The sequence below is a fragment of the Nipponia nippon genome, unplaced genomic scaffold, assembly GCF_047370975.1.
Source record: "Nipponia nippon isolate SJK-2023a ecotype South Korea unplaced genomic scaffold, ASM4737097v1 scaffold_1, whole genome shotgun sequence".
Classification (NCBI taxonomy): Eukaryota; Metazoa; Chordata; class Aves; order Pelecaniformes; family Threskiornithidae; genus Nipponia; species Nipponia nippon.
Window position 1 is genome coordinate 119,568,208 of NW_028262290.1, and position 23,207 is coordinate 119,591,414.

Genomic DNA, 23,207 nt, shown 5'->3' on the forward strand with positions numbered 1-23,207 from the left:
CTCGGGGGTAGTCTTTCCAAAGTAGCTGTTCCTTAGAGACTGGCTGGGCATGGGTCTGCTGGTAGGAGATGGTGAGTGACGGCCTCTGCATCACTTGTTTTTTTTTTTTTTTCCCTTTTCTCTCTTTCCTTCACTTAATTAAACTGTCTTTATTTTGACCCACAAGCTTTTCTCACTTTTCCTCTTCCAATTCTCTTCCCCATCCTGCTGGGCTGGGGTAGTGAGTGAACAACTGGTGGGTGCTTAGTTGCTAGCCAGGGTTAACCCACCACATCTCACACATCTTAATAACCTTTCTAAATTAGGTAAATAATAGCAATATTAAACATGAAGCTGCTCAAGTGTCCCAAATGTCTTCACTGACTGGTGAAGAACTTTATGGCACAATTCACCCAGCATCAATGTCCTCAAAGGACTAAGGATTGGGCTGCTCCAGTTGAAGCTTAAAAAAGGTAATATAACATGACAAGGCAATTTTTAAAGAACTTGATATGACATTTTCTCCAGCGATTGATTTTCTGGGCCAATTAATTTTTGAAAGTTAAGACAGCTCATTCTCAGATATTCTGAGACACTGCTGCCAACATCTGTGCAATGAACAGTTGGATTTCTTTCTGAATTGTCCTAATGGGTGATTTAAAGCAATCTTTGTTATTTTACAAATTAGATGTTGAAGCAAGCTATTCTAATCTCTAAACATTAGGAAAATCAATCCATGAAGCAACAGGGAAGCAGTGTAATTTTTCTGTTTAGAAAGGATTGTGTTAATATGGTCTCTACTATCCATAAAAATTCTGTAATGCACCCAGAGGCAGCGTTAGAGAAACAGCATCTTCTTCTTCCAATCTATTTGTTAATGTCAAGTGGATTATTAGAAGGAATGCAGGAGCTCTTACAATACTACACTTTTTAATCTAGGCTTAAAGCTTGGAGATTTTGACTTTCACGAACTCAGAATATGAGAACAATTCAGTTCAAACACCAGCATGAATGTATTTTTAATTATTCCCAGAGCTCAAACAGCAGTGAAGTGGAGAGACAGCCTGATACCAACATGCAAATGAAGAAACCAAGAGCCTTGCTTTGTTACAGCATTAGAGGCTTATTTGCTGAATCACCAAATGCTATGCAGGCTGTGTTATTGTCAATATTAGGGAAGACATAGTAGCACACTTCCCGCAATTGTCGCATATTCTGTATCCATCTTTTTCACTGAAATGGGGTTTACCTGGAATAGATCGCCAACGTAACCATAAATGATATTCAGACAAGAAATTATTTTTTCCTCATGAAAACAAAGGGGTAAAGTTAGGGTAAACAGCACATATTCCCCAAACCCAGAGTTTTTACTTGGGGAAATAAAAAACCACCTTTTCTCTGTTGTACACAAAAGTAATTTTTCCCTCCAATAGATTTTGAAATTCAGGGATGTATCACGGGAAACACATTTCTAAGATTTTTTTTTTCCTTCCTGTTAAGAGGAAATGGTTCCCCCAGTCATGGCTAACAAACCTGGCACACATGTGAGGTAAAATCTGCTTTAAAGTAGAGACATTTTTGTTTTTCATGCCGATGGTAGGGCAGGTTCTGGGATTTGGGAACAAATGGGCATTCTCCTCAGCCTCGGGGATCTGTTCCTCCAAAATCCCCAGGATGGGTGAAGGAACCAGATGGGGTTTTCTGAAGGGGCAGAGAGGGAAATGGCATAAAGATAATTTAAGGGGCGGATAATCTAGGACTGCCTTATTCCTGAAAAGGAAGGTCTTCAAACAGAGCACTGAGAAGTTTCAGACGAGGCCAGGAGGGAGCAGGAGGCGCAGGCACTGAACTCAGGCGTGACCCAGCGCCATTACCCAGCACTTACTTCTTGGCAGACCCACTATCATCTCTTCTCAGTTCTTCTTCTTTGGAGTGTGCTAACTGGTCTCAAAGGTCACTACTTTAGGCTGGTGAGAAGTAATTCCCCCACAGGATCTCTACCACACAAAAGCTTCTGGCACAACCTGCATGCCCCGCTTTGGCCAAGGAGAACCGAGCGTTAAAAACGTGTAGACCAGCCCGGGGTGCGCACAGCCTGCGGGCTTCGGGGCAGGTGATGGACCCTATCAGGCCCTGCTCTCTGTGGAGAAAATGGACGCTTTTCTGGCTGGCACTGCCCAGCCAAGCAGCAGAGCCTGGCGGGGGTGAGGCTTCCCTGGCGCACGCTGAGGTTGTGCCAGGGGGAACGGGAGGCTCTGCCATGCCCTCACGGTAGCTCCTGTTTATAAAAGCAAAAGCCTAAAAAAACTCCGCTTCTCCTCAAAGGAGCAGATTCCCGCCCTGCCGCCGCCGCCGAGCCCCTCCCGCTTACCACCGCCGCGGCTCCGCCTTTCCCCGGCCTTGAGGGGCGGCTTGTGCTCCCCCTCCCGGGCCGCTCCAGCAGCGCTCCCCGGGCCGGAGCCGCCGTGGGACGGGGCGGGAGGGGGAGAGGGAGGGAGGCGGCCCGCGGGGCGGCTTCCTCCCGCCCTCCCTTCCTCGTCCTGCCGCCGCAAGGAGCGGAGCATGGCCCGCGGGCTCGGAGGGCCCTCTGGCTCGGCCGGGCTGGGGGAGCGGTGAGGGGCGCTGGCCGGGGCGAGGAGGGGAGCAGCCGCCTCCGGGAACGCTCCGTCTCGGGCATGTCCCCGCCGTCAGGGTCCGCCGGAGGCACCGGCTCCTCCCCTCGGTGTTAAAGCCTCCCCCGGCAGCGGGCGCGGCTGCGGCGTCCCCCAGCCATGGGGACGGCGTCGTCCCTGGTGAGCCCGGCGGGCGGGGTAGGGGAGGTGATCGAGGACACCTACGGCGGCGGCGGCGGCGAGGCCTGCGAGATCCCGGTGGAGGTGAAGCCCAAGGCCCGGCTGCTCCGCGGCTCCCTGCGGCGCGTCGGGGCCTCGCGGCCCGGCGGCCTCATCGGGGCCAGCTTCAAGTCGACGGCCTCGGTGCAGGAGCTGGAGTGCGTGGCCGAGTACGAGCGCCTGAAGAAGGAGTACGAGATCTTCCGCGTCAGCAAGAACAACGAGGTGGCCTCCATGGTGAAGAAGGAGGCCAAACTGGACAGGGAGAACAAGCGGCTGCGAGCCGAGCTGCAGGTAGCTCCCGCCGCCCTGTTGGACCAGAGGGCTGAGCGGCGAAGCGGGGCCCTCGCGCGTGAGGCTGCGAAGGACTCGTCCCGCTTCCCAGGAAAGCTGTGGCAGGGAGGTGACGGGTGCGATGAGTTTTCCTTCCCGAGGAAGGCATGGTGCTGGGGAAATGACACGCGCCCCAGCGCCGTCCTGGCGAGCTGTTGGGATGCCGTCAAGGCGTGCCTCTGGGGATGGGTACCACACGTGTGTGGCTGCCATCCTTAGAGCAAGGAGAGAGATGTAGGGTGCTGGGATAACGTTGTATTCAGACCTGAATTGCACTAGCTGAAAAGTAATCTAAAACCTTTTACCAGGGATTGCTTTCACTCAGAAAAATTGTATATTAAATGTTTTCAGGCACTTCAGAAAACTTACCAGAAAATTCTTAGAGAGAAGGAAAGTGCGTTAGAAGCTAAATATCAAGCCATGGAGAGAGCTGCTACTTTTGAACATGATCGAGACAAGGTCAAAAGGCAATTCAAGGTATGGCTTGGCTTTTCTTTTCCTGGGCAAATGACCAAAAAAAGATAGATGTCACTTGGTCACATTCCCCCAATGAACTCTTCTCCAATAGCTTTCATGAGGACTTCTCTTTCTTAAGAAAAAAAATTGCGGTATTGTAGCTGTAGCTGCTTATTTCCTTCAAGGTAATCCTGCCAAAACTTCTCTGTAAAACTAAGAGGAAAAAATAGAAAATAACTTCTTAAATATTACAAGAACAATATGCAGTGATGCATCTGAAGACAGAAGTATATTCATATTTGAGAGCGACGAAAACATGGGCTGCAAACTGACGCATGCTGAAGGAATGTATAAACACAGAGTTCCATTATTTCTGAATAAATTCTATATATAGCATTGTAATGTTTAACACTTCTAGCTTACATTAAAGAAAAGTGTGTATTGATGCATCTCTTTTGGCTGCTAAAATATGATAGCCAGTTAAAGACAAAAAGCCTTTGCACTTTCTGGAGGGATGACTTGAAAGGCCAAGCTGATGCTTCTGCTTTTTCCTTGCTGCAGATGATGATACTTCTGCCACCCAAAACAGAGCAATAGGTCCTGGGTTTGCACTGTTTTCATGATTCTTGGTATCTTTAACTGTAACAGGTGTTAATGTTTGGCAGATATATAGAAAAAGAGTATTGGTTTTGACCTTATTTAAGAAAATGAGACTTGAAGATTTTATCTCTTTGTATTTAAATCTAGGTTCATGTTTTCTTCCCCTTATGACAGTAATATTTTACGAACAGGACAGCTGGAGATGCTTGATCACTTTCTGTCTTGGGTAATTTAAATTTCAGCAACAATCAAAATTAAATACAAGATTGTATGTAAATGTGAAAAAATACATGGAAGAATAAAAGGGAACCTTTAAAAAAATTATTACATGTAGTGATTTTAGAAGACAATAAACTTTGAAAGGTGAAGAAAGTTACTTGCTATTTTTAATGAACTTGCCATACTAGTGCAGACTTCTAACTTTCAGAACAGTACAATAACGTTTATAACAGTAAAATGTTAAAAATAGATCATTTTAAACTATGTTTCCCTGCTCATTTACAGGCTCGTGATGGCTTCTTGTTCACATTTTCGTGCCTTTGCCTGCTAAATGAATGCCAGAAACTTGTTTTTCCAATTGAAAGAGGATAAATTAATTCAGGAACTGATATTGATTTTCAGAAGATTTATGGTTTGTATTTCTTGGGTTTTTTTCCTTTCCGGCTCATAGATTTTTAGAGAAACTAAAGAAAATGAGATTCAGGACTTACTGAGGGCCAAACGAGAGCTAGAAGCAAAACTTCAGAGACTCCAGGCCCAAGGAATCCAAGTGTTTGATCCCGAAGAGTCTGATTCTGACGACAATTGTACAGATGTTACAGGTGAGAATTTCATCCTCAGAGTTCTGTGTTGGAATGTGACTGAAGTCTCTAAATAGTAAAGCACAAGACAAAGGTTTATATTCTTTTGAAAAAAACTTTTATTAATCCAGGTTGAAAAGCAACATAAAACAGTTTAAAGGGTAAAAGCAGCTGATGTTACAAACTTGGTTTAGATTGTGGGAACCCCACGTTTCTGGTCTTATGAGCGAATAAATGAAGAAAATAGAGCACTGTCTAGACATAGTGACTTGGAACTTTTTTTAAATTGTTCCATGAACAACTCTGAGTTTTCTAGTCTTTTCTGAGTTTTCTGATTCTATAATGAGAGATCATGTTCCATAAGATCCAAAAAGCACACCTGGAACTAGAGGGAATCTTAGATAGACTTACCGTCTATGGATGGTGAAGTATGTCAGTCTCAGCTGCTGTACTTTTCAGAATAGCAGAGTTAGATATTTAACAAACATGAACTGACCAAGAGAGTAATTTTCTTGAAGACTTTTTTTGAAAGGGAAGCCCTAGCAATCTTAATGGCATAAAAGGCAAAACCTTATATATGCTGTAAGAGGTATTTGGTAACACGGGAGGATTCAGGTAGGTACGTGATCAGTCCTCTGACTTTGGTTCAAAATAGAGCAATAATTTTAGCAGACAGTTAGCACCTTAACACTGTTAAGGATGGCCGCCGTTACTTGTTGCACCATGAAGGGTTAGTGAGGAAAAACTGCATGCAAGTGGTGTTGCTTAACCTTTGTTTGGCTTATTGAGATATATCAGCTGTCACATCTTGGCAGGAGTAGAAATATGCAATCTTTAAAAGAAATATTTCAAAATGCAGTGACTGGCTTTTTGCATAGTAATTATGCATTTGATGAACTTTAGTGGTACAGATAGTCCTGTTTTCTTTTATGTATTTTTTTTTCCTGTCTTCTGTTGTGTTCAATTAATTTTTGAATTCATTCTTGCCTTCTTACCTTTTCCTAAGTCTTTTTCAATTTCCTGATTTTCTCCGTGGAAGATTTATTTAGTGTCTTGAAAGTTGTGTATTGATTGGCAGAAGTGTAATCCAAGCATATTACGAAGAGATACTGTGAAACCTCTTTCACACAGCACAGAGAATATTTTTCAATCCTGGCCTGCAGCCCCTTTATGCTTTTTCGGTGCTGGAACATTCCTGAACAAAAGTTGTTAATTTTGTGATGCACACAAATGACTGCAGCAATACTGTGAACTGTTTTTCTGATTTGTAATGCAAGTCAGCTTTGGAACCCAACAGATGTGAGCAATCCATATAATAACAAATATTAGCAAATAACCTTATCCCATTAGCAGCATGGCTTCTCATTAACTTTGGACAAGTGCCCGTTTAGAACTACAGCACACAAAGGTGTGAGCAACTCTGCTAAAGGAGAAAAAATTATGATCAGTGGCATGTGGCAGTAGGTTTCAGCTGGAGTATTTAAGACTGATAATATACCTTGTTTAGTGACAATGAAGAGGTTTTGTTTTGTTTTGTTTTGTTTTGTTTTGTTTTGTTTTGTTTTCCAATTCTTAGCTACTGGGGCACAATCTGAATACTGGAATGGAGGAGCTTTGGGAAGTGAGCCATCCATGGGTAGTATGATGCAACTTCAGCAGTCTTTCAGAGGGCCTGAATTTGCTCATAGCTCTATAGACGTTGAGGGACCATTTGCAAATATAAACAGAGGTAAGTAATGGCGGTTTGTTTTGCTGGGATTATATATGTCTATGTCATTTTTCCACCCATTCTTAAAGAATTCTCTTCTTTCTTAGCTCCTTTTCTGTCCATTCTTGTGTAATTTGACTACAGGGTTATTTGGAATTCTTTGTAAAAGTAAAAGGAATCTGTAGCTGTACGTGCCAAGCTGTGTTTAATATATTTGGTGACTATGGTATGTGCAGCAGTGATTTTAGCAAACAGCAGTGAATAGTGCTTCAATGTAAGTAAACCAGATACCCTTTTGTTGTTTATGTTGACTAAGATAGTGATCTCTCTTTCAATATCTGCTGGCATTCTTTGTCCATTTTTATTCAAATTCTCTGCTTCTTGAGTATGAATATTACGTTCATATTAGAATAAAGTATATCCCTGCTTTTTTCATTGGATTTGCATGGGGTTTGACTCTGCTTAGGGGCCCATTCATGGAAATCTGATTGCAAGACCAGGATGTATGCAATGTTATGTGAATCAGTGTTAGATATTTTGTTATCAGTAATGGTTACTTTTGAACTTTGTTTCCCAGATGGCCTCTGGTAAATTGTCTACCAGTGCTTTGGTTTCCCTCACTGTTGTCCTGGCCCTGGAACCCCTCCTGCATGTGGTTGACTTTGCTGGCAGTTTCTCCCTTTTTTTCTTCAGTCCTTCAGGCTCTGATTCAGAAGTCTGTGCCTGCAAAGTGGGAGGGGAAGGTCTACTCTGTGATGGCTCCAGCTTCACATGCTAAGCCTTTCATCGTGCCGTGTGGTACTGAAAGGGGAACCTATTCCTAGCTTGAAAGAATGACCAGCCACAAAATCAAGGACCTAAGAAACTTTTAAAATTCATTGCTTCTATAGGGAATTGACGTACAGTACAACAGAAAGCAATAGACTTCATGTCAAGAAAAGGAAGTTCCCATAATGTTTTGCTATCATTTATTTGCATGGTCTAATTGAAATACATGTAGATCTGGAGGAAAAAAACTAATGTTCAATTATGAGTGATTTTATTATTCCTGCATATTTTTACTTATTTTACAACTATCATCTTGATTTTTTGGGTACATTTAATCAATCCTTTTTAAAGGAAATACCATTGTAATGATAATATGAATATATTTAACACTGTTGTTTTGCCACGTTATCAAATTATATGACATTATCAGATGATATGGGTTCTCTAAATTCAAATTTTAAAAATTAAAATAGTTACTGCTATTTTAAATAAAACGTAGTATTCATAATGTTAAGAGGGATGACTTATCTGTTATGCAGTGTAATCAGATGTGAAGATCTCTAGACTTCATTTTGTTGTTTTGTTTTTTTTTTTTTCATTGGCAGATGATTGGGATGCTGCTGTCGCCAGTTTATTACAGGTTACTCCTCTGTTTTCCCACTCTCTGTGGAGTAACACAGTAAGATGTTTTATTATTAGTACTGATGAGACTCGACCAGAAGTGGACATCTTCATTAGAGTGAGTACCTCACAGACTTATGCTAACTTATATGCTGTTTTGTTTCCACTGTGATACTTATTCAGAAATTTGTCTAATATTGCTTGAAAGCTCTAGTAGATGTAGCCTGATTTCAGTGAAGTCAGTGAAAGTATTGTCAAGGACTTCAGGGGAAGAAACTGCACAGAGAAAAGAAACTGAGATGTATCTAGTAGCTTCTTAGTGCTATGCAGATTTAGTAGTAAAGCACCGTTATTCAAATTTGCTTTCAGAACTACTCACCAAAACTTCAAAGAATCTGTGAAACAATGGGGTACTTCTTTCAAGTTGTTCATTTTCCAGCAGAAAATGAAAGGCCTCTTAAGGATGTAAGAAAATGGGAAATTGAAAAAAGTTCGTTAGTCATTTTGCTCCTGCATTTAACTTTGCCAAGGTAAGTATTTTCCAGACTGGTAAAGCAAATGGAAACTGGTAATTTATGCAGAGTGCATAGCTTATTAAAATGTATGGGATGCTTTGCTCAGTACATTTCCTAAGCTAGTATCTTCTAAGTGATACTCCTTCAAACTTTGGATTTGCTAGTGCAGACAGTTAAAAGAATATATCAGCTTTGTATCATTTCCTTTTTCTTGTAGCTACGGATTCTCTTAAAATACAGCATGAAAGATGTCTTCATCATGCAGAAATGTTTTGCTTTCCAAGAGCAGCTCTCTGTCATGTGTATTGCTGGAGTCTTAGGAGTTCAAGATGGCTGGTGTGAACGTCCTCAGTGTTTTTCATTTGCTTATCTAGCCTTACACCTGTCTGTAGTATTTTGATTTTATTCTGTCACATATTATTTTCTATCTTTGGCTATTTTTCAAACTGATTTCATGGCTCTCCTCATGTGGTACCTCATGCTACCTTTCTACAGCTTAATTTGCTGAAGTCATGATGTTTTATGACAAATGGTGATGCAATGTGTTCTGTTTGTTCAGTGAGTAATTTCCTGACCTTCTAGAAGAAGAAATATGACTTACTAAATGGAAAACACTGAACTAGGGATGCTTTTAGAATCGTGTTAGGACTGTTATGCATTAGGGAATTTTGGGCAGGGTTTGGTTTCGATGTTTGGGGGAGGGAGGGGTGTCCTTCTGCTGAAGAAGAGAGAAGAAGGAATTAGAACAGATAATATTAAGGATCACAGAGTACTCATTCCAAAACATCTGTATGAATGCAAAAATCTGAAAATACTGTTATGCATAAAGTTTCATATTAAGGGTAGATTCGGAACTCTAGGGACTTCAAATACTGTTGTATTATTAGAGCTCTTCTATTAACTAGACCTCCTGTTTCTGTAAATAAAGCATCTGTCCGCAGAGAATTAAAGGCTGGTTTAAGACACTAGTAGCTAAGATTTACAACAGTGGAGTGCTTCAGGGAACCGCCAGGTACCACAGACGATGTTGATCTGTTTTCTTGGAGGAATCAGACTAGAGCTGCCATGCTTTTATGCTCTTAGAAAGATAATGTCAGCTACTGAGGGTATATTGACACTCCAAGGGGATACTGTTGCCAAACAACCCAGTTTTATTTATGTGGGTCACACCTGTTAAAGAACGAAATACACAAGAAGAAAACCCACAAAGCAGTATTCCTGCCAACGGTATTCACTTAGAGAGTTTCTCTTAGAAAAACTGTGATGAAAATTGTAGTGCTCATATAAAGAACATAATATTTGAGAGATCCTGTCTGCTATTACCAGCATCCCCAAGTTGTATAGTTTCTTCTGTGGAACAGCAATAGGTTGCTGGGAATGATATCTCTGGATATCATTCACATATATAAATACAAAGTGTTTTTCAGTTTAGAGGGGTGTAATTCTCCTTTTCAACTACTATAAATTAAAAGACTATCCTACATCTGACAAATACTGAAGGACTTTTCCGAAAAAGGTCAAGGAATAGAACAGACCCTTCAAATAAGTGATGGCAGAGCATGTATATGATGCTTGTTTATCATGTGTGAATCTATGTTCTTTCCATGCAAGGCAATTACCTTTCACTCTGTATATTGGTATGACAGGAAGTTCAACCTTTAATTTACAAAGCAATAATTGTAAAAATTAATAAATGGTTTTAATGTTTTTGGTACAAGTACCATAAATTTCTCTCTTAGCTGTTTCTTGCCTCAGAGCTTATCTTAAATTCTCTGCTGAAATATTTGCTTGCCCTTTGTTGTAAATAGATATGACTTTTGAATTAGATTTTGCAGTGAAACCCATCTTCGGAGCTTGTGCTGATTGAACTGTTTGCTACAGCAGTGTAATATAGCACAAGAATGCTGATTTCCAATCTAGTTGTTTGTTGGAGGACTGTGAAGAAGCCTTCTTGAGAAATCCAGAAGAAAAACCCCGGCTAATTTACCACAGAAAGGAAGATGGCAAAGTCAGTTCAGTCTCAGTGCAACAGTTAATTGAGCAAATTTCTTACGTGAACAAAGCAAAGGTATGGCCTTTTAAAGACTGTTGAATTTTAAAAGACTTACTTCCCTGCTATAAACAGCATCGAGTGCTAGTAGTCCCAGATTTTAGGAGTAACTGCATTACACTCATTGCTCTGGATGCTCATTATATGAGCAGATTGATGAAACTGAAATTTATGAATGTTATGAAATATTCATTAGCAGGGGAGGAAAAAAAGCCACTGCATTTTCACTGAAAAAAATTCTCTGTGCTATAGGGATAGAATTTCTCACCTGTGTTTAGCCATTTAAATGACATAGTTATTTATCTAAGGTCCCTCTGTAGCCACTGAAGAGAAAGAAGTGTACCTCTGAAGAGAAAGAAGTGTACCTCCAAAGAGATTCCTCCCACCTGAAAACAGATCAGTTGCCATTTATTTCCCTCTAGAGGGAGAACTGTTGAGAATAGCTGAAACGAGATGCCCAACTTTTAAAAGCTTAGACGAAGTGAATCCTACCTAAGGAAGGCAACAGAATGGAATTTAAATGTGTTCCAGAATGGTTTTGTTGAAAGTCCTAAATACAGTTCCCAGTTGGATTCAGAGCTGCATCATGCTTTGCCATTTACTTTTTCAGATGATTGACCATATTGGAGGTTTGGAGGAAGGAGCATATGAAATCTATAATTGTGTGGAAAAGATAATTAAACAGGTAGAATACATGATGCATTTCAGCTTTTTCTGTTCCTACTCTGATTTATGATCTTAAATGATGTCAGTGTGATTACTGTATGCTACTTAGATGTAATTCAAAGGATCTTTCTGTTTTTTATTGTTAATATCTGGCAAGCAAAGAAATCTGCAGGTGGAAAATAAATCCCAAAACTGAGCAGTGCTTTTATGGACAGAAGCAAAAATAACAGGGGAGAGGGATCTATTCGTCGCCTAAATTGTGTTTTAATTTCTCTTTATCCATATCATAGGATTAAATTCTCTTTTAGTTTCTCTTTATCCATATCATAGGATAAGGAAAGATTGCATAGTCCATTCTGTCCTTATCCTTCCTTGTGGGGGGTTGCTTCCACTATGAGAAGACTAAAACCAATGTCTTGAAACCTGTGCATTCGGAGTTAACTTCGTTTCATCTGATTGCTCATTTATTTATGTTCTCTGCTAGCCTAAAAGGAAATGAGCATATTAAAGTTAGGAGAGCTGCACTCGTATACAGTGGAATTGAGAATAACGCCAAATGTGTCTGCACTGTTAAGAATTATAGTTGCAGTTTTCTCCATGTAATTTTCTTTTTACTTAGGATATATTGGGGTGTGAAATGACAGAACTAGAAGGCAAGGATTTGGGTAATAAAGAAGAGTCCACTGTTCCTGAAGAAGAAGTTTTTGGTGATGTATTGTGGGATGCACATGATGAACAAGAACAGATGGAAGCTTTTCAGCAGGCCTCTAATTCAACATGTGAGCTGGGATTTGAGAAAGTAAGTACATTGGAAATGTATGTGGATGAAGAGGAAGTCATTGCTCGTTTCCATCTCTTGTTAGGCAAGCGATTCTGTACTTCTACAGAAGAAGCTGTGTCTGAGAGCATTCTTGAGGCTGTTACTCCTTAGGCTAGAAGAAGCCATATGTCTTATATAGATGGCATATTTATTTTCTGGGAGAGATGCCAGTTTGTGTCGTTTTGAATGGCATTGATGAAGAAGCGGTTGTTGTTCCTGCACTGGGAGAAAAGCACTGTAGCGGTGTGCCAGAATTAGGGTGTCCTCCTAGACTTTGGTTGTCAACAGAAAAGGCTCTGTCTTTTTTTTTTATTATTTATTTTTATTTGAGGAAATCCGAGCTCTATCTTGACACCTGGAGTTAGGTCTTATGGAGATGACTAATGAAAAGATTTCATCTCATCATGCAGCCATACAAATGTGACAAGAACATAGGAAAGTTAAAAGTAGAGAGCTGCTGAATAGCTCAGTACTAACTCATTACTTGAAATAAAATTTTTAAAACATTTTGAATTGGGGGTATCAGGAACAGTTATATGTAGGGAAGGTACATTGAATGTAGAAAGAAAAAATATTAAAGTGGTCATGGAAAGTGATGCAACAGCTTATTTGGGCAACATTCCTTGATGTTATAATGTACCATAAGCATGCAGTTTCTGTGTTATTGTATTTAAATTGTTAGTAACCTTATTTTACTGGCACAATTTATTCTTTTACTTCACTACTCATATATTGGCAATGGGTTGGAGGATTGTGCCATCTTTACTACATTCTAGAACAGTAAAGTAATAGAACATTAATAGAAAAAATACCTATGTGTATCTTAATGCGCCTCCACTTCTTTTTTGTCAGACAAAATATTTCTCCCAAGTGGATGAAGGGTGGTTTTTGGTTTTGTTTTTGTCATCCTGAACTCTACAACATTCTTGAGCATTCACATGGTGAAAGAAAGCCTTTCTTTTGCGTCCTTAGTGCCTCAAAATATCATTCATGGCAGATGCCAACTTTGAAGGCTTTGTCCTGGCAACCATATCCAATGCAGTGGCGTAGCTGGGGGAAATGGGGGGCAGGGAAGCCTGAACAAACATAGTACCCAATTGCTTTACTGTAGTAACACTAATTCAGTTTATTAGCACTGAAAGTTCCGTTTTAAATAGTTTTCTAAAAAATGGGTATTTATTTTACACTTTCTTTAAAAGACATAATAAATTCTGTGGTTTGAGTGTTTCATTACAAAGTTTATTTCCATTTGTATTATATTCCATTTCAGTAGTTATTCCCTTGCCTTAATAAATCTGTAATTGCATTTTGTATCTAGGTGGCTTACAATACCAACCACTATATTTCTCCCCTACCCAGTGGAATATTTGTAATGATTGTTTCTTTTTTATAGTATTTTGAACGTCTAAATGACCTGGTAGCAGCACCAGCACCAATTCCACCTCTGCTTGTATCAGGAGGACCAGGCTCTGGGAAATCTCTCCTTCTGTCGAAATGGTAGTTTAAACTAATTTTTTTTTTTTTGTATGAATGAAATTTAAGAAAAAAGTTTCCATTACATTTCAAACATCCTATCAGTTTAATTAGTGGTAAAATGGGAGCATTTACAAAGCACTGAAGTTATTAAAGCATCCTGGAAAGATTTGTAATAATTGAGTAGCTAATTCCATCTGGACTGCCTTTAACATCTCCCTGACTCCAACTGCAACACCCTACAGATCTGTCTTTACACGGCATTAATAAGTGGTTTCAGTAGCTCAATAGTGTTGCCCTTCTCTAATATACAAGAGGGGTCCTTAGGAGTCTTTTTAACTGAAATATAGGAAAGATCAGACCTAATAATTTGCCATAGAAATGCATTGTAGGCTATGACAAAATTTGCTGACATGAAAATAAATTGATAGTGTCATTACTTCTTAAAAGGTTAGTGACATGTGGCTATCCAGTGCCAGGAAGGGCACTTGTTAATGGCTATCAGTACTGGGGAGAGCAAAAATGGAATCTGACATAAAAAGTTCAGTTATAGCTCAGGAAATGTCTTTCATATTTTGTAAGATAAACATGGAACACCTCTAGCTCAGACACTCTTACCTCCTTTGGCAAAACTGATAGCTTTTATTTGAGATATATTTGCAAAATTATAGTCTGTTAAGTGCCTTTTTTTTTTTTTTTCACTTTTCTCGTTAGGATTCAATTGCAACAGAAGCATTCACCAAACACTCTAATTCTTTATCACTTTGTTGGGAGGCCCATGTCTACAAGTTCAGAATCTGCATTGATAATTAAACGACTTACTTTAAAGGTATTTATTACATACACTGCATTGCATGATTCTTTGGAAAGTGCCAGTGTGTGTATGTCAGAAGATAAAATTTTCTACAGGTTATTCTACATCAGTTAAGAGTAATAGAAATGTAAGGCCTTATAGAATGGGGGGAATCTGATCCTATACATTGAATGCAGATCAATTAAATAGCATCTCTGGGATATTCATACTGGATTGGCATTAGCAATGATGCTTCCAGTGACCTATATTGATGGCTTATAAAACTGTATAAGCTTCTTCCAAAATTTCCTGCCATCTGGCCAATGAGAGAGGCAGGTGGTACCTCTTCTGTCTATGTGGTTAGAAACCTGAGGCTGTATTCACCAGTTGGCACCATATTGTTCCTAGACTAGCCTCTCTCCTATGTTAATTTATTTTTTAACTGTGTGTTAGATATGTGGGGAATAAGTGAGGAGTATTTTTGTGCCAGGGTCTGAGCTTGCTTTTTCCTTCACAGGGTGGCACTAAGGATCTCACAGGACTAAAACCTTTAGAAAAATGAAATCAGTTGTGCTCTCGTTGCAGTTTTCTCATATAGTTTAGAAGTCTGCCTATTTAACCTGTGCAACTTTTAAGCCCCTTTAAGTATCCAAATTCCTTGTCCATTGTGTAAACTCAGGTGATCTCTCTAGAACTTTTACAATGAGTTCAATAAACGCCAGCTTTCCACATATGCTAGAAGGAAAGAATTCTGTGTGAACTTGACTAGAAAATTTGCCCCAAAATTGTATGTTCGTGTTTGTTTTTTTTTTTCCCTCTGGTGTCTATAGGACCTCTTTCAAGTATCCAAGTTGATTTTTAAGGTAGAATTTGTTATGTATGTTTGTAATTCTGCAGCTTATGCAACACTCTTGGTTAGTGTCACCTCTGACTCTGGATCCAGCTAAACTTCTGGAAGAGTTTCCCCGCTGGCTAGAAAAACTTTCTGCGCGTCATCAAGGCAGCATTATTATAATTATTGATTCGATTGACCAAATACAGGTATGTTTTCAAAATACTTGCCATTTGTCAGTCTAAAAGGAACTTTGACCATTTTAAGAGGTTCAGCTGAATCTACGTTACAGAAATAGTAATGTTTGCTTTTCTCTAAAGAGTACATATAGAAAATAGTTTTGCAAGAAGTGCAGATGAGTTAAAATAATCTTTCATTTCTATAGATAAAATGAGTGTTGGGTTGGTTTTTTTCCTTCTAAATTTATCTTAACACCTTAATTTTTGAGCAGTCTAGTTACGTTATTTATCCAAAGACTCAAGGCTGTGAGCTGATTTATTGGGCATGTAAATAGCCTAGTCTTTATGAGGTGAACATTTGAACAATAGTATTCTATCTGCTTTATTTAATGTACAGTCATGCTGATGCATATCAGTGGATCATTTAGTACTGTTTCAAGAATCAGATCGTGAACAATTTTTAAAGACACTGGAGAATTTAAGACTCCTTTCACTGAGCTGTGCAGTTAATGAAATGTATCAACTTCTGGCATTGTTTTGAACAACCTTTGTATTAAGTAACCAAAATTTGTTTTTAAGCAAGCTGAGAAGCATATGAAGTGGCTGATAGATCCACTGCCGGTCAATGTGAGAGTGATTGTATCAGTGAATGTAGAAACATGTCCACAGGCTTGGAGGTATGTTATATTTCTGAGATGTTTCAAAGTAGCCTGGGTTAGAATTATTGTTTTAAATTCCAGTTATTGTTGAAGAGCAAGCAGACAGATTTGTCAAGACCTGGAGATTTAATAGGATAAGGTTTTGCAACCATTGAGGACAATGAAAGCTTCTGTATTGTAACTGCAATGAGGAGAGGTTTTAGCTGTTGGGAAACCAGATTTTTGTTTTGCTGTGATGGATCTATCCACATGGCTATATGAAAGAGGATATTAAATGCAATCAGATGCACATCAAGAACTGCAATACCATGATGTAGATCCAGGGTAAGGCTAAAAGTGGAAGTTTGACTTGTGATGACTAGAATTTCTTAGTAGCAGGGAATAGCTTCAATTACTGCTTTGATATCAATCTTTAAACGCTCTGGAACTTTGAAGTCTTTTTTTTCCTTTTGTGTGCTATTTAATAAGGTCTGAATATGACTTTGTTCTCTCTTACCAAAGGTTGTGGCCCACTCTTCATCTTGATCCACTGAATTCCAAAGATGTTAAATCTCTCATTAGTGCAGAATGTAACTCTGCAAATGTTAAATTGACTAAAGAGCAGGTATGCCCGTTGCAGTTCTTCTAAAGTACCTTACTCTAGTATAAGTTTTAATGAAAACATGGAAAGATGAAATAAGCCCAGCTGCCAAAAGAAAGTATTATACTTGGCTAACTAAATACTGCTGCTCAAGATAGCATGCAGTTTGGGTGTTTTTACCCCATGGCTCATAACACGGAAACACAGATGGAACAGCATAAATTATTAACACAAAAACAGTGCAGTTGCACATTTTGCTGTAAACATGTTCCTTTATTTTAGAATAATAGAAAGTTTAGTATTGCATAATACTGTAACAATGATTGGCAGAGTGGGGAAAAAAGTATTTTACCTCTTTGCCTTGGAGACCTATTCTGTAAGGTAATCATCATCTTGAGAGATGTAATGGTTAGATCCTAACTCTTTTCATCTTAAATTCAAAAGGAAAATCACTTGTATGCTTCTATAGCTAGAAAAACATGCAGTATTTTGTGCACTAGTTATCATGCCATAGTCTTCAGATGTTACAGGTAGAAGCATATCTAGAACTTTTATTTTCTTCTTAAACAGTGAGCATTTTATTGGTATGGTTAATTTCATCTTGGCTCACAGATTTTGTTTAAAATGTTGTAGGAGAAGAAGCTTGAGAGACATTGTCGTTCTGCCGCAACTTGCAACGCTTTGTATGTCACTCTCTTGGGAAAAACCATTGCTTGGTAAGTTGAGATGATCTTGAAATTACTATGCTCGTCACTAGATTAGAAGACTTCAAGTAGGTTTGCTAGCATTTTGAAATACATTCATTTAACATGGAATGAATCTTGTTAAGAAAAGACAGTGGAGCAGTATACAAAGTTTTCCCCCTTCACTGACTGTGAATGCAATGGGAAGAAAAATTGGAGAGTATACAATTGCCATTTTGATACTAAGTGAATCCAAATAGTTGTCTCTGTTTTCAGCTCTTCTGTTTTTATTTTATTTTTCTGTTGTTCTGCTTTCTGGGTATGGCAGTTGCTTCAATACTTTTTAAAGGTATTTGGAGAATGTTGGTATTGTTTTGTTAAACAGTTTAAGTCAGGTCTGTTGTATTTACTGATGTACCGGAGAGTTTGCCTCTTGGATTTTTAAGGCTAAAAGGAAGTTCAACAACTGTTTGGTTTAACATCCTGTGTATGGTACTTTGCCCTATAATTCCTGCTGTGGAGAAAATTAATCTTTCCTCTTGTGCAAGAGAATACTTAATAAGTGCATTGGCTTATTATTAACCTAGACTTTATCTTGTTGAGAAAGACACATTTTTAGCTTAAAGACTCCCAGAAGATGATACACTGATTGATAATTTACTCTGGGTGACTGATTTTCATTACTTTTTGGTTCTGTTTTATGTTCTAGAATGCTTAATTGCTCCTGAAAACATGCTTTGTAAATGCATTAAATGAAACAGCAGCATGTGGTTTTATCTTTATCCAACCTGATGTTCTTATTCTGTACTCCTGCTGGAGGAAAGAACGCTGCAGTGTAGTTGGTTTTTGGTTTTGGGTTTTTTTTTTAATAAAAATGTTGCAGTTATTTAGAAAAATCAGACAATATGACAGAAGGTGGCTTCAGGAATTCACTTCTTCTGTGTTTAATCTCACCTTTTAAACCCAGTAGGAATTCAGAAGACTTTTGAGATAGAGCTCTTCAGTGGTTTCAATTCATCTTACTTGGCCAAATTTAATATGTTAAATCATGCCCTTTTTGTCCTTCTGCTCAGTGTTGGAAATACAGGAAATATTGACAAAACCCTTCAACAGTGTTTCCAATGTCAAGACACAGTGTCACTGTACAGGCTTGTTCTGAGATCAATTCAAGAATCATTGCAGAGTGATAAAGAGAAAGGTCTTTTGAGAGAGGTAAGCAAAGAATGTGTCACTATGTCTACAGGTAATGCATATTCTTTCCTGTAAAGAGTTCTTGTTAAGTTAAAAGTAAATACAAATTTATGTTTGTTCATATCTATGATTCGGAGATTACTTTATTATTAGTATAGAAGGGACAATTTTATTAATGTATCTATTGCATAACTGTAGAACATGTGACTGCTTTGTGTTAAATTTCAACTAAGTCATTATCTCACAAAACAAACCAGAACTTTTCCACTATGATGTGATGTAGAATCAGCACTTCCTTTGGTACCCTGATCCAATGATTAACTACATTGAGCATTGTAAATGTAATCAAAACATGGTATCTAATGAATACAGGGCGCCACTTATTAGATTTCTTCTCTTCCTACCTTTGCAGAATTTCCCTGTTGTGTGGAACTTTTTTTTGAGTAGGACATGATACTCGATAATTGCTAGAAGTTCTTTAGTGCTGGCAGCATAAGACCTTCAGCATGTTTTACTTAGATGGAAGTTCCTTATGATAATGGAGTTACTTTCTCCCAGTGTTTTAGAGGAAAGTCTAAGGAGCCATTTGTTTGTCCCAGAGTGTCCCATTCGATGCTTTATCTATTAGAATATTAATCCATTAGCACTGTTTTTTGAGGATGGAAGAGGGAAAGGGCTTGTGTAGGCAGGGTTGTTTGTTTTTTTTTTTTTTTCCCTTGATGTATAAAATTATACACAGTGATACACAGTATTTTTCTTGGAATTTCATTGTAACAGCTCTGCAGCAAATACTGCTAACTGTAAAATAATCTTTCTGCTTAATGTAGATACTGTGTGTCATCGGTGTTAGCCACAATGGTGTGAGTGAGTCAGAGCTGATGGAACTTTATCCTGAACTGTCTTCTGCAGTGTTAGCCTCGCTTGTTCACAGCCTGCACAAAATGTGTTTGCTGACATATGGCTGTGGTTTGCTGAAGTTCCAGCACCTCCAGGTAAATTTTGTAATTCTAAACATGTGTAAGTGAAACTCCACCCCCTAAGCCCCTGCTGCTTTTTAGATATGTTCTGTTGTTAACTAGGTAGCTTGTGATATGTTTGTGTTTGCTCATCTATTTTCCTTAACATCTAGTCTGATACTAGAATCGCCTTGAAAACTACTAGAGCTGGGATACCAGTATTGGTCAGTATTGTTCAGCAGTTGAAAACCTGGTATTTCAAACCATCAGAAATTTCTGATTGATTAGTTATTAACTCCATGTGTCCTAGAAAACACTGGTTCCACAAAAAACAAGCAGAATTGAAGGAGAAGGGAATATTATCTGAACAATCAGAGCTTTGGTCTAATATAAGACAATGTTTGTAGTGCTTTTGTCATCGAAAGATTTTCAGTTCTACAACACAAGACAGGTTTCATAAAGAAATCTTGCATGGCGCCCTGTGTATCAGCACTTAATAAACAAAATAAATGCATTCTCTTTCAGGCTTGGGAGATGGCGAGATTAGAGTATATGGAAGAAGGTGAAAATGTTATTTCTGCCTATAGACAAAAACTAGTGGAGTATTTCACCATGCAGCTAAGGTAGGTCAGAATTCCTCAAGATGTGCTTGCTAAATTACAGGCTTTATGCCTGATGGATATTTTTGCTTTTTTCATATAGCTTCTCTGACTCAGTTTAGTAAAGTATTATGGTAAAGTAACTCTGCAAAACCCTAGTTGCCAGTTTAGCAGTTTATTATTGATATTGATATATTTATTATTGAAAAGATTGAGGACTATGGAGGGGAATGAGCATATAATAAAGCTATCATATGAAAAGGTAGGGCACAAATTTATACAGTATCAGTTACTTGGTGGTAACTGACCCCATATGGATTTTTAGCTCCCAGTAAATGCTAGGAAATTTAAGGTTGCTTGGAACTTGAAGAAGAAACAGAAGACTGCTTGCGTTCAGCAAGCAATTAGCACATACACAAGAGGAGGTCCAGTAGACCAGCTGAACAGCTACAAGTTTATATCCAGCTTGAAAATTGATTTGCATTTACAGTCCTGAGTTAGTGTGTCCCAGCTGTGGGCTGGTGCTTTCTGCATCTCAGAGCATGCACTGTTGGGTAGCAGAAAGCCAAGAGGGCCACAGTGTGCCAGGAGAAGGAGGCACAAAGGGACAGTGGGCTGCTGCAGGGCTGCAATTCTGCTAGCAGGCACAGATTAGCCCGTATAGAGGGAGGAACAGCTTCCTGGGGGGTACCTGGGGGTTCCAGCACCCTCTGAGGTGAAATTAAAATGAAGATGTGAGAAAACGGAGTACATAGGTCTTATATTAGTCTGTCTGCTTGTTCAGACATTCAGGTGTGGCAGTTGTATGCTTTCCTAGTTTTCATATCAAATTGACAAGTTCTGTTAGGCCTCTCAGAGTTTTAATTTTGATTTGCTTTTCTTTCAATAGTCGAGACCGAGTGACTTGGAGAAGTGCAGACGAACTTCCCTGGCTCTTCCAACAGCAGGGTGATAAGCAAAAGCTACACAAGTGTCTTTTGAATCTCTTTGTATCCCAGAACCTTTACAAAAGGTACAAAGGTAGCCACTGCTTTGGTGGTTATGAAGATTTCAAAGTAATTTTTTTGTCAATATAAATCAGAAAAATACAGATATAGATTAAAGGAACGTAAATAGTAGAGGCTGAAATGCTAAATGCTGTTGTCATAATTTTTTTTTTTCTATTCTATTATACCTTGGGGGTTGGTAAAAGGATAAACACTGCTATTGAACAGCATTAGTCTCCATGGATTGTCTCTGTAGACACTCTGTAGCATAAAGACAAAATTCATGCATGTGGCCCTTTTCTTCTAAGCTAGCATCAGTCTGAATAGAGAGGTGTCAGAGATAAGATGAGCTTCTTGTTTCCTTGTTAAAACAGGGGACATTTTGCAGAATTGCTGAGTTACTGGCAGCTGGTTGGGAAAGATAAGAGCTCTATGGCAGCTGAGTATTTTGACTCTCTGAAAGAATACGAAAAAAGCTGTGAGGGAGAGGAAAGTATGATCTGCCTGGCTGATCTTTATGAGACCCTGGGACGGTTTCTTAAGGACCTAGGTCTTCTCAGTCAGGTGAGTACATTTAGAGATTGTTGTAACAGCAAGGAGGCAAATTAAGCAGAGCTCAGTGTGTGCTTTCTGTTGCAGTTGTTAAATTATTGTAGCATACAGGATGCTGCCTGCTGCCATCATATTCTGAGCTTCGTTGTTACAGGCTGTAGCTCCTCTGCAGCGGTCTCTGGAGATTCGAGAGACTGCGCTGGATCCAGACCACCCAAGGGTGGCGCAATCACTCCACCAGCTAGCAGGAGTTTATGTTCAGTGGAAGAAGTTTGGAAATGCTGAACAGCTGTATAAACAGGCACTGGAAATCTCTGAAAATGCTTATGGAGCTGAACATCCTCGGGTAGCCCGTGAACTTGATGCACTTGCGACCTTATACCAAAAGCAGAACAAGTAAGATTAACTACACTGATGTTTTCCTTCATGTGGAGGTGGTACAAAAAGTAACAGCTGAGATTTTCTTCCTGAAGCTGGAATGTTTCTTTGGTTCTTTTTTGGAGTTTCATAACTTCCAATGCAACCATGAGCACCCGTTCTCTCTACTTGTTGCAGGCCACCCGGTAGGGGACAACTTTAGTGCTTAGTTTAACTACAAACTTCTAACAAGTTAGAGATAAAGGAGGAGCATTGTCTGGGCCTAAGGTTTTTGAATATTTTTCTTTGACAAAAAGTGTGGGTTTGTTTTGTTTTTTTTTTTTCAAGATTCTTAAATTCTCCTCAAATTTGTACACTCAAGTAACTTAGAAGCTTTCCAGAATACTCAGTGATGCTACATTTGGCATTCTTCTAACACTGTAAATAACTGTTTTCAGATATGAACAAGCTGAGCAACTGAGGAAAAAGTCCTTCAAAATACGCCAAAAAGCAGCAAGGCGGAAAGGCAGTCTGGTAAGGAAATGTTTGATATTTAATAAAAGTGCAGGGTATGTTGTGGCTCTGATAAATAGATGATAAAGTGTGTCCGCAGAGCTGACAAAGCTCCAGTGCTTTTGAGAATTGAAGGCATAAGTAGTGAAGCTGCTTAGCAGCAGCTTTGGTAACTGCCCTTTCAACTCTGCTGGAAGTGGAGATGCATCAGTACAACTGGTATGGAGTTGAGAGAGGTGGAAAAGAAATAAGTGAATATATACGTTTCGGGGGTGTAGAATTACTGCTGATACAATTGGCTGTCAAAGTGGCAATGGAAAAAGTGTTCTGCAGAATAAGGGAGGCATTTATCCTACAAATACTAGTGAACATAGTGCTTACTGCAATGGATAGTCCCAGTAATATTAGGTGCCATACTGAGTTATTCCTTTTTTTTTTTTTTTCTTCTGTGTTTTTCAGCTACAAAGTTCCTCTTGTCATTCTTGAGCTAAGGGTTTGTTTGTCATGCGGTGCCTGTACTATAAGAGTTCAGCTAGTAACTCCAGAGCTCTACTTGTAGCTCTAATGAAAGTAGTGAAAAGCCATAAAATGTTGCTATTTCCACAGTGCTTAAATACAAATTAATTTGGATCATGAAGATTTTGTCCATGTTTGTAATGAGTTCTGCTGCACAAATCTTTTTATGAAGACTGCAAACATCAAGAATA

At 39.1% G+C, this 23,207-nt stretch overlaps 1 protein-coding gene across 1 annotated transcript in view; it reads left to right on the forward strand.

Annotated features, from left to right (window-relative positions):
* Positions 1–2,391: 2,391 nt before the first annotated feature.
* The window catches only part of NPHP3 (nephrocystin 3), a 30,110-nt gene continuing 9,294 nt past the window's right edge, over positions 2,392–23,207 (forward strand). Inside the window, exons 1-22 of the mRNA XM_009464523.2 lie at positions 2,392–3,104; positions 3,495–3,620; positions 4,870–5,020; positions 6,576–6,728; positions 8,081–8,214; positions 8,466–8,626; positions 10,532–10,679; positions 11,272–11,346; positions 11,947–12,126; positions 13,541–13,644; positions 14,335–14,449; positions 15,311–15,454; positions 16,004–16,101; positions 16,585–16,687; positions 17,297–17,379; positions 18,420–18,558; positions 19,365–19,529; positions 20,019–20,116; positions 20,982–21,104; positions 21,453–21,642; positions 21,785–22,026; positions 22,446–22,521. Of these exons, the coding sequence (XP_009462798.2) occupies positions 2,751–3,104; positions 3,495–3,620; positions 4,870–5,020; positions 6,576–6,728; positions 8,081–8,214; positions 8,466–8,626; positions 10,532–10,679; positions 11,272–11,346; positions 11,947–12,126; positions 13,541–13,644; positions 14,335–14,449; positions 15,311–15,454; positions 16,004–16,101; positions 16,585–16,687; positions 17,297–17,379; positions 18,420–18,558; positions 19,365–19,529; positions 20,019–20,116; positions 20,982–21,104; positions 21,453–21,642; positions 21,785–22,026; positions 22,446–22,521 (3,162 nt within the window). The 5' untranslated portion in view covers positions 2,392–2,750. The remainder of the gene's footprint in view (positions 3,105–3,494; positions 3,621–4,869; positions 5,021–6,575; positions 6,729–8,080; positions 8,215–8,465; positions 8,627–10,531; positions 10,680–11,271; positions 11,347–11,946; positions 12,127–13,540; positions 13,645–14,334; positions 14,450–15,310; positions 15,455–16,003; positions 16,102–16,584; positions 16,688–17,296; positions 17,380–18,419; positions 18,559–19,364; positions 19,530–20,018; positions 20,117–20,981; positions 21,105–21,452; positions 21,643–21,784; positions 22,027–22,445; positions 22,522–23,207) is intronic.